The sequence below is a fragment of the Fopius arisanus genome, unplaced genomic scaffold (genome assembly GCF_000806365.1).
Source record: "Fopius arisanus strain USDA-PBARC FA_bdor unplaced genomic scaffold, ASM80636v1 scaffold00045, whole genome shotgun sequence".
Classification (NCBI taxonomy): domain Eukaryota; kingdom Metazoa; phylum Arthropoda; class Insecta; order Hymenoptera; family Braconidae; genus Fopius; species Fopius arisanus.
In genome coordinates this window covers 846,541-858,049 of record NW_011887784.1, presented here as the reverse complement: position 1 = coordinate 858,049, position 11,509 = coordinate 846,541, and the positions used below count along the sequence as shown (strand labels likewise).

The window sequence follows — 11,509 nt, the reverse complement described above, 5'->3', positions numbered from 1 at the left end:
GGGGCTGGGGGACTGGGGAGAGATATTCGAGGTGTGGAGATAATCGAAACATTCGGATCGAGTGAAAAAAATTAAAATGCAGAATAAAACGAGAAGATGAAAATTGTAATTAGGATTACAATTATCAGGTCCGGTGAATAGGACAAAGAGGGGGGGAGGGGCGTAATTGGGGAGTAAAGATTTCGGAAAGATTCGAGACGAGTGAGAGAGATTAAAATATAGAGTAAAAGAGAAGATGAACTCACCTCGTACGCTCTGAAAAGTAGATAGAGTTCCCTCGGTTTGGCGTCCATCGGCAAGCCACTCACGAACAAGGTGCGTACCTGAAACAAGAAGGACGGATAGAACGATAATTGAGTTAATTAAGATAATTGGCCTGGTCGGATAACTGAGGATAGACGGCAGATAAGCCGGGTAAAAGGCTGAATAAAGAGTTTGTGTAAGGCAGACTCTCCTTCAACCGGGTAAATCGGACAATAATTATTCGGAAAATTGAGATGGCCGTACCTCGCCATTGTCTCAGCTTTATTAGGCATGAGATACCAATTAATTCCAATTAATACCACTTGGATTAACTGATTTGGCCGAGAAGCTTCTTAACTATTTCACAAATTTATTTTCACAGATCAGAAATTGAATATTTTATTTTGGAATTAGCCGATACGAGGAGAATTCTCTTATGAACTCGGATTTTTATTTATTTTTATGGAATGATTCAACTGAAATTTATATTTTTCATTTATCTTTATATAAAATTTCGAATTTCCAATAGCAAAATTTATTCAAACTCCAATAAATCTATTGAATCTATTGAACCTATTGAACCTGAAATTTCAATAAAAGTTTTTGTCTGAATCGTAAACCCGGTGTATCAAATCGGCGGTTCCAATTAAAAAATAAATCGCCCATTTTCCATGAAAAATGACGATTAAATTACAAAATGCGCCTAAAGAATGTTGAAAAAAGAAACGAAATGATTTTCCATAATTTCCAATTACCATAATTTCCGCTGTTAAACCCAATGCAAAAAAAAAAAAAATGAAAAACGAAAAAAAAAAATCGTTTCGATGTGTTCTGAGTGAATGGCGGGGTAAATGTCGGTATGTCCTGTTGATTCTCCTAGATTTTCCGATGAATACAATGAAAAATGCTGGGAAGACTCTTTGGCAATATATTGATTAAGTTAGTTTGAAGAATAGCTGGGTAATTGACAAGGGCGCAGTCCCAACGATAAATTGCATCAGAGCAGAGCTAGGAAGGACAATGGATCCACGGATGATAGGATCCGCTCCCAAATGCGTGTGCAATTGACCGTACCGTTGAATTGCCATTGTTCATCGTTCGATCGATACCGATACTCTATCCCCAGGTTCACAACCTGTTTCTCTCCGATATAATACACTGGCAAGCTACTTGGCGAGCATTACGTCTGCGATGTTCCTGTCTGTTTGTCAGTTATACGACAACCACGAGACAATCGTTATGCACCGCAATATATGTCCCCCTTTCACCCACCCCCTGGCCACCCTAAAACACCCCCTCGTCGCCCCATCCCTGTCATTTTGTCGTTTTGCCAAGGGCGACTGTCAAAGACCCTAATTATCTCCTCAAGAGAACGTCAGAATATCACCAGATGACAACATCTATCATTTCTCTGCGCCGGGGAATATTCACGAATTGCGGGAGAATTACGTGTCAATGTGGGTGACGAGTTTTTCTTTTTTTTTTTTTAAGATAATTAGGGAATTAACGGGAATTTTTAGTTTACTTCGACGTGATTTTTAGTTCACGTCGCAAAGAAGTTATTTGATGGTTTCGAAGAAATTCAGGTTTATTCCGTTATTTTTTGAGTTCAGGCTTCAATTTTTATTGAAAGTTCCTTGCATTTTTAGTCAAGAAGCCATGTCAGCATGGAAATTTTCAATTATATGAGTTTGAATTCAATTTATTAAAAAGGATTATCAAGTTTCTGATTTATCTTAAAAATTAAAAAAATTGTTTTTCCAAGTTAAATTATAACTGATTATTTTATCGAAATTTCATGTCACCTAATGGCTGTTGGAAATTTCGTTTTTTTTAAACTCAAAACTTAAATTTTCAAAGAGCGCAGGTGTACGCCATTGTTACGTAATTTTCCGGGTTTTTTTTTTTCTTTGAGTGGTTTGCTCGATGGGTTTCCCTCCAAAAGCTGATCCAAAAACTTTGATGAGGCCGGAAAGACATAAATTCCTAATCGGACTACTGGAAAAGCGGTCCAGGCCAAATGAAGCCTGGAATGGGAGGAGAATTGGCTGGTGGTGGATTTTCACGATTCCTGAACGGTCGTAACACGCCTGCATTTACGACTCCGGAATTACAGAGGAAGAGGTACCACCACCATCACCAACATCACCAACATTACCAATATCGAGCCTGTTAAATCCCCTACTTAAACCCCACCATCCACCCAACAGCCATTCCCCGACTCTTCAGTATCAAATTAATCTCAAATCGAGGTTTACTCGACGAAACACGAAAACTAAAACTTCCGGTAAAATTACGTAACAACTCACGTAATGCGAAGTTGAAATTAGTGTTTTCATCATTTTTACGGGAATTCAAGAAAAATTTAGGAGTTAAGATAGCACGAAGCAATGATGAGATTTGAAAATGAATGAAAATTCCAACGATCAGTTTTTTATGAAAAAATTTTTAGGTGGAATATTTATTTTTTATTATATTCTGGTCTCGAGAAGAGTTCCCAAAATTATTCCGATTTTCCAGTATGATATTTGAGATGTATCGTAAAGCTTTTCGGTATTTCCGGAGCGAAATTTATTTAAATAAATAACGTATTTAAATAATAAATAAATAACGTAGGAAAATTGGACGGAACTATTGCGGAATTTTTTAGGAGTGTTCCGTAATTTTTGTATGGATTTCCGGATTTGTATGGAAAATTACGGTGTCGAATAAATGCTCTTGTTTACTTCCGTAATCGATGAATGAACTTAAGTTCCGTAATTTTCAATAAAAATATCTCTCTCCGTGCATCAATCCATAACAAAACGAGTTAAAATCCCAAACCAGAAAAATTCCGTGAATCCCCAAGAAGCATTTGTTCGCAACTTTATAAAAATGCAAAATAACACCGCAGTAAATTTTCCATAATAAGTAATCGATAAGTGAACGAAAGTCACGTAATTTTTTATAAAAAAAAATCCTGTCTACTATAAAATCGTAAACAATTCGTCAACTATACAAGAGTAAATTCCCGCGGTCATGTTCTTCTCCATCCCAACATGGAGAATACCTGAGCAAAAGCCCGAAGGCATATCGATTATCCCAACTCCATCCCCAATAGCAACAAGTTATCCAGATATTTGGAATTGTTCATGGCAATGAGCAACAACAACTTGCTAGTGATTAGACAGCGTGACAACTCGTGATGCAACGGTTATTCTCTCGTGCTGAAGTTTCAATTAGACACGGGTTATAATCACGCGCGTGTTTTCAGTCGCGATAAAGAGAGCCGAAAAAAGAGAATTATGAAGAGGAGAGAAGTGGGTAATTTGTGTGCATGTAGAATGTCAATGTCGAACGGTTTCCTTCTGTTTTCTCTTGATATGAACAACATAGCATTAATGCCATCGTCTCGTGTTCATCGAGCCCAAGCTCCGGTTGTTTATGTTGTATCTACCACACATATGCAACCCGGAATTACGCTTCTTGAATTTTTATACATCCTCCCCCTCTTGCCAATAGTCGACGCGTCCATTCTCATTTTTTTTTCGTCCGCCGAACAATAATTAAATGAATAAATGAATGAATAAATGATAATTTTTATTTCATTCAATAATCACGAATTAATGCAAGTGTCTTGCATGGTCAGTGTATGTATTAAAAGATATATTTATATTTGGGCCTTAATATATATATATTTATATATATATATATTAAGGATGGATGGATCGACTGCAATCGAATTCGATTTTATGAAAATCCACCGTTTGAATTTTCATTTTCGATTTTTCCGAAAAATTACAAACTCAAATTTAAACTTGAATTGAAAAAAATTAATAACTGATAATAAAAACCTATCAAATATTTAATATTATAATTTTTATAAACGACACATCGTTCCATAATTTAGAAATTCAAATTTAAATAATATCTGTGAATGAGAGTGAAAATTTTTAAAAGTAAAAATTTAGAAAATTCGCAGAGAATACCGATTTCGGAAAAAAAATCCGTCCTACCGATTGCTCGACCCGCGAAAATGATTTTTAAAATCGAGTATCGATTCTAAAACGATCGATCACTCCAAACCGAGTAAATCAATATTCAGTAAAAATGGACTTTTTTCTCAGGGTAATTATTTCGGTAAATGTCCAGCACAGGTTGGTTAATTATTTAAATAATCGATCTTGCACAAATGGCAGAATTTCCGTAGCAACTGCTGCAATTACAGTTGCCCCTCGTTTTTCACTGAACTTCGCTTCGCACCTGAATTGCTTTCCAAAACTCCATTTTCACATTTTTTTTTCTGGTAATTTGTATCGAATTTTTTTTCTCCGTGTGGATAATTCCCCCATCTCGGTTCTTTATTTCACTGTTTTTTTCCACGGCGATGTCGCGTGTCACTGGTGATAATAGTCCGTCGAGAAAATGTTCTTCGCGTGTTTTTTCCTTTATTATAGAGTTTGAGAGAGTTTCAGGGTTTCGCGTGCGTGCAGGTAGGTGAGCTGCATTTATCGAGCAATATTCACATCAAACCAGTGAAATCAATTCACAACTACCAATAGTTATTCGGTAAAAAAGAAGAATACTTGGATTTCGTTCGAATTTCCATGAAATACTTGACCGAAAATGCATGCCCCAGTGAACGATTAATTCACAAGAAGTGCGCCAAAAATATTGAATGCTCCCGTAACAATTAAAAAATAAATAACAAATTCCCAACAGAACTCAATTTTCCATTCATCCTCTTCACCATTCACCTCGCAACTTTCCACGAATTTCCCGGAGTACTGAATTCGCTGTGAGAGTCATGTATTTTCAATAGAAAAGTTTATCGCGACAGGGAACGTACACCGAGAGATCCCAGAAAATTTCCAGTTATTATTCAACTAACTCCTGTATCTTCACCCCAGGTACAGGTAACACCTGAAACCCAATGGATCTATAGAGGAAAAAACAATTGCAATTCAGTCTCGTGAAACCGGTAAACCATTGTGATTGCAAATGTATGTGAGGACCGTGGCACATGGGTCTCTACAATCGCGACGTACATTAAAATTGCTTTGACCTCGCTTTTTCTTTTTTATTATTTAAAACATTATAGTCGTCAAACTGTTACCGCTTGACGCCGTACATCATAAACCTGTGCAATAACTTTTCTTCATTTTTTTTCTGTAATGCTGCCGGAGTGCGACTCAACGTCGCCCTCCTCTTTTACTTTTTTATTAATAATGCATCAAGATTCAGGGGAAAACGACAAATGAAAATGGAGAGAATGAATTTAATCGGTAATAATTCAGTACTTGGAATGTATAATCAGACTATTTCGGTTTCGACTCGAAAATAATTATCCAGATTTGCGGATGTCGTATGATTCAATCAAATATCATCGCTTCCTTTCTAAAATCTATCTTCTACTTCATCACATTAATTTTTAAGTGGAATTTTTTATTGGAATAACGATTTGTGAAGTGCATTTCAACTCATTTAGGAAAGGTCAGGTAATTTTACATTTTTTTACCGGAAATAATTCAATTGTTTCCCCATTTTTTTTAGACATTTTAAATTAAAATTAGAATTGATTAATTAACTAATTTTTTTCTTCAATTCAAAAATATTCTTTGAAAACTATTAGCCAAATTGACGCATTACTCTTTACGTCATCGCGATTGAAATCGATATTATTATTTATTGTCTAGGTATTTTATTTCAGATCTTAGAGTGAACCAATGACTCATCCAAATTACATAATTTTTTCAATTATTCTCAACTAGTCAGTGCTAGTTCTATTTAGAATAAGTACCAAAAATGTTCTAGTCCTCAACTTTAATCTTTCGACTCTTTAAAAACCACTGAACCCAAGCAGATGATTTTTAAATTTGATTATCATAAAATTTTTGGATATTTCCAATGGCATCGATGTAAAATTTCCCCTATTTTCCGGAAGCATAAACCCTAAACAAATAAATTAAAATTGAATAATTCCTTGTCGTCAAGAAAAAAGCGAAGAAAGCAAAACAATTTTCAATTTTTTCCAGCATCTCCTTGAATTAATGAATTTCCTCTTTAGAATGGTATCGATATAAAATTTTTTGCATTTTTGCCGACTATGAATATGAGAACCGACAGCTCCTATCGGCGTCGCCCCTTCTTTCAGTGAAATAGCCCCGAGGACACATGCACGTAGTTTTTTCCAGAGGTAGTAGTAGTTTATGTCCATGTTTTAGTTCACGTTTTACCTAACGGCGACAGCAAGTCTGAAACGAGTGGAACGACTCATCCGATGGCTATAGTGTGCGGTACGTACGCCATCACTTATTCATACCGAGGAGAAATGATTCCAGGGGTACACCATGGCCTGCAATAAAACCACTTCACCTCGCCAGGGATTTTCATCACTTTTTCTTCACTCTCCGAATTTTTTTTTCTTTTTGTCCAGTTCTTTAGGTTTTCCTCATCTCGCGGTTCTCGACGTCAACGGTATTGTTTTCGTTGCGAGAGATTACACCATTCGTCGGGTTGGTGAACATTTTTTTTGAGGCCTGTGAAATATTGTTTTTACCCACATCACAGCCTTTTCGGTGTTATTCGCGTGGGAGTTCTCGTTTTTATTATCGTGCGAATGTTTTTATGTGACGAGTACGCAATGACAATTCTTCGCGAATTGCGCTCTTTCTGCGGAGTTGGGATTAAATCGTTCTTTTGGGGATGTTTCCACATCTTTTAGACGAAATTACAGGTTTTTTGAGTTTATGATAATTTCGTAAACGGATTCAAACGAAAAATATACCGTTTTTATATTTTGTTGGTATTTCATGGCTCGCGGAACTGGAACTTATTACCACGCCATAATTTCCTGGTGTTTTTTTTTTTCAAAGTTTTAAGAATTTTTGATAATTCTAGGAAAAGCGAAGAATTATTGCGCGACCGTGACATTTTGGAATTTTTTAAAATGTATTTCAGATAATTATTTATTGCGAATTTTCTTCGCGAAATAAATAAATAGAATTTAGAGATCAGTGAATGAACGAATTATTTAATTAACTTAAATTTAAATTTGGGGGACAAATGTTGATTTTAATCTTATGAGTTGGGGGTTTTATTCGTCAGTAGTAGAAATGCGAAATGGCGTGACGACCCCGCCCGAATTATTAGTGATATCTTAGATAAGAAAATTAGCAGACCGCAGTAATAATTCTGCACCAGCTGCCGATTTTAGTACATCGGGCAATTTCACAGAGAAATGTACGGGGTGTTGTTGAGAATTCCGCGGGTGCTTGTACGTGATACCACGGTCAATATTTGTCCGCCAATTCCGTACAAAAGACAAAATCGAATGACGCTGCACAGGGATAGAAATATCACGGGGTAATTGGGGCGGGTCAGTCCACTCGAATAAATTAAAATCTATAATTGTCGTTGACTTGGTCCAAATGAAATCGGGTATCGATATTTAATCAGGCTTCTGCGCACCCACTTGCTCACAAAAATACCTCATTTTGACATTTCAAACTTAAAGGACTTAAATTCCATCAGTGGAATTCATGAACGACACTAGAAAAGTCGAGATTAATTAAAAATATTACAAAAGAGACGATTGCAATTTTTTCGTAAAACATGTTGTGTGGCAATGGGCGTTGAATTTAAGGAACTCACAAGAAGTTTTGGAATCAATGACTACAAGTCTAAAAAAAAAATGTTTGGTATAATGTGGTGACTAATTAGAGTTTAAGTTCAGAGTTTGAAAGTTGGAGTTTGCACGAGGGGCTATTCATTGGTGACATCATTCCGTCACTCTGAACTGAAAATACACGAAATCAATCCTGAAATCATGTGAAATCATTTGATATCACTTGAAGCCATTTAACATTCGAAATGTTTTGAAATTATTTGAAGTTATTTAAAGTCGAGAATTCAAAAAAATCAGGTGTTTCAAAAAATTATTCCAAAAAACGTGAAATCAGCAATCATTTTGTCATGATATTTGTCAACGAATGACGCGTTGAGTTTGGGTCATTTTTTTGGAGAAAAATTTTTAGAATTAAAAGGAAACGGAGATGATCAATTGATTTCTCCGGATGCGTTTATATGGATTCCCTAGGAAGAATGTCCAGGGCCTGAGGAATGACGAAGAAAATGCAAAGTAGAAAAAGGTGGAGTTGGGCCGCCGAAGGAGGTGGAGGAGGTGGAGGAGGTGGAGGAGGTGGAGGAGGAGGAGGTGGAGGTTGTGGAGGAGGAGGGGGAGGGGGAGGAGGAGGTGGAGGAGGAGAAGGAGGAGGAGGAGGAGGAAGAGGAGGAAGAGGAGGAAGAGGGAGTCAAGACACTGTTGGGTCGAGTATTATATGGCATCATGTGCGGTAGGTCGGGACAGTGGAGACTGGGGTCCATTCATGAAACACTCCGCAAAAGTCGCGCTCCCATGCTACACAGACACACACATCCACCATCATCAACTGTAACACTTTGAATTAACAATCGTTCTCTTTGAATATTTTTATCTCTCCACGATTTCACGGTGCTCTCACCAGAAAAATGTATACGCAGCTGTTCAGGTTATTCCGTTGGTTTAATCCTAGTATTTACCCTTCATTTTTCTTTTTCAAATTGTTCCTACACCGGGGGAACATGTCCGACCGGTCACATTCCTGTGCACGGGAAGAACATTTTTGAAATTCATTGTTTCATGGAATTCGGAAATTTTTTATAAAACATTCATTGGTCGACGTCGCGGGGCATTTTAAACACTTGAATTTGTCATTCCTGTGCACGGGAATAAAATTCCTGTGCGCAAGAAGAAAATCTCGGAAATTAACGATTTTCGAAAATGTACGAATTTCAAATTGAAAATTCATTCCTCGACTTTACAAGGAATCCTAGACACTTGAATTTCCCATTCCTGTGCACGGGGATAAAATTCCTGTGCGTAAGAAGAAAATTTCAAAAATTCAAAATTTCCAAAAATTTACGAATTTCAAATTGAAAGTTCATTGCTCGACTTTACAAGGAATTCTAAACACTTCAACATCTCATTCCTGTGCTCAGTACTGAAATACCTGAAATTCCTGGCTATTTCATTGTGCGCAATGAAACAGAAAAGGAATTTCTGGACACGAGGCAGATATTAACGTTCTAATTTCTCATCGCAGGAATAAAATTCCTGCAATTTATTTTTCTTGGATTGTATATCAGGAATGAATAATTTTTTATTGTACACCACGTTTACGGCCCGGTGGTCTCTCAACAGTCACATAGACGCACGCAGTCGTTCCTCTTGGCTGGCTAACCGTTATACAACATCCGCTCAAACCATAATACCTCGTACCGTCATGTACCTCCACCTCGGTTTTTCTATCCCATTGTTCCCCCGCCCGATATTATATAATTCCATCTATCCGTATTATTTTCCAACGAGACGCGAGTTCCCAGCGAAAAAAAAAATGTGAAAAATCCCAAGCAAGTGGATCAGGCAAAACTGCCAGCAAAATAAATCCTAATCAGGCTATTTCAATCACTGAATGCCCCCATGGGTCATTCAGTCTTTTTCTTGGAGTCAGAGATCGGGAAGACTGGAGAAAAAAAGAATTATGAGGGACTCGGTGATCTCTAGGTCCTAGGACCTCTAGAATTCAGTCAATTCGCGAATCGATTCTGGTTACCTTCTCTGTTGGTAAATCCAATAACAAACTCCGAGGGAGACGAGCATTCCAAGGAAAGTGGATTATTTACTGAGCAGTACAGCCACTTCTATCGATAATCCTCGTGATATATAGTTTTACAGACTTTTGGTCATTTTATACTATAACAACGAGCATTCAATACCCGATACTCAGCAATTTAACTCGATTTTGTGAAATGTGGAGCTTTACTATCGCTCAGCCACACGGAGAGAAAAATTTGGTAAAAATTACCGGGAGAATGTGACACCGAGCACTTGGGAGAAATATACTGAATAAATTACGGAATTTGAGTTCGTCTAGTGATTATGGAACGCTTCGAAAAAATTCTGGAATATTTCCGAAAACATCTCTCAACTTTTCTTGACCTTCCCCTTCGAAATTACGGGAAATGTTTTTTTTATTTAATATTTCTCTACGTATATTTGAGACTCGAGATATCGGTGAAAATCTGTTGATATTTTAGTAACAATTTCCATTTAAATTTTTTACCTGAATATTCAAAAATCGAATTAACTGCTCAGTAAATAATTCTGCAGTCTAATGATATGAATAATAAACCTGGAATGCCGAGTTTCCCTTGTTTTTTCAAAATATTAAATAAAATCCCGCGAAATATCAATAAATATAACCAGTAATTAATTTTTAAATGTTAATGCACGATTGGCGAATAATGGAGGAAAAAATTTCAATTAAAACAGTCTGACTGTCCGAGTTGAAACAATGTAATGTATTTGCGTAACTAGCGCTGCAATGGACAAACAAAAATGAAAATTTTTCAATTCCGGAAAAAACTCGAGAAAATAACCATGAGCAACATCATATAATCTCCCTCGAATAATTATACCGAGCTCGGTGAATAATCAGATTACCCCCTTAATGTTGAATACACATGGAGGGAATGCAGTACGTACCGCATTATAAAATGTCTACGTACGTGAAATATGCGCATTTTACTGGTGCCCAAGTGATAACAATATGTTCACGATTGAAAAGACTATGTACCATTGTCCAAACATGATTTTCGCAACGTGTGAACTGTCTTTGTCTCCGCAATTGATGATCATCAATTCCCCCCGACTTCATTAATCCCTCCCTTAATTATCAGTCTCATAAAATAATTAATTCATCCACATCACATATTATTATTAAATTTTACTCATTCACTTATCGTGAAATAAAGAGTTATCGACTTTTCAACAGCAACTCGACACCATTAATTCATTCCTTCTAATGAAGTAATTAATTCATCATTTCCCTCATTGCTATCATCCGTACATCATTATTATGAAGACTTCAAAGTTGAGGAGAATGAAGTTTGTTATATTGTCATAATAATAATATTGGATGAGGAGAATTGTGTCGTAAGGAAGTAATAATGTGACGAGTTAAATTGTTTAATTCCACAAAAATCGTTTCATCTCCAAAACTATTGATTTTAAAGAAAAATATCAAGAGATCTTTCCTCTCGAGAATTCTTTCAGCGACAAAAAAGTCCTTCACAGTTTCCCCATTAAATCAATGGTTCTCGAGGCAAATCAATAATCAATAATAAAATTTAATTTTTACTCAGTTCTATTCAATTCGATATTGATCGATCGCAAATGTAAATTATC

The 11,509-nt window shown here is 36.4% G+C and overlaps 1 protein-coding gene across 1 annotated transcript in view; it reads right to left on the bottom strand.

Annotated features, from left to right (window-relative positions):
* Positions 1-11,509, bottom strand: part of cpo (couch potato) — a 44,007-nt gene that overhangs the window by 27,665 nt on the left and 4,833 nt on the right. The window contains exon 2 of the mRNA XM_011305993.1: positions 246-323. Within this exon, the coding sequence (XP_011304295.1) occupies positions 246-323 (78 nt within the window). The remainder of the gene's footprint in view (positions 1-245; positions 324-11,509) is intronic.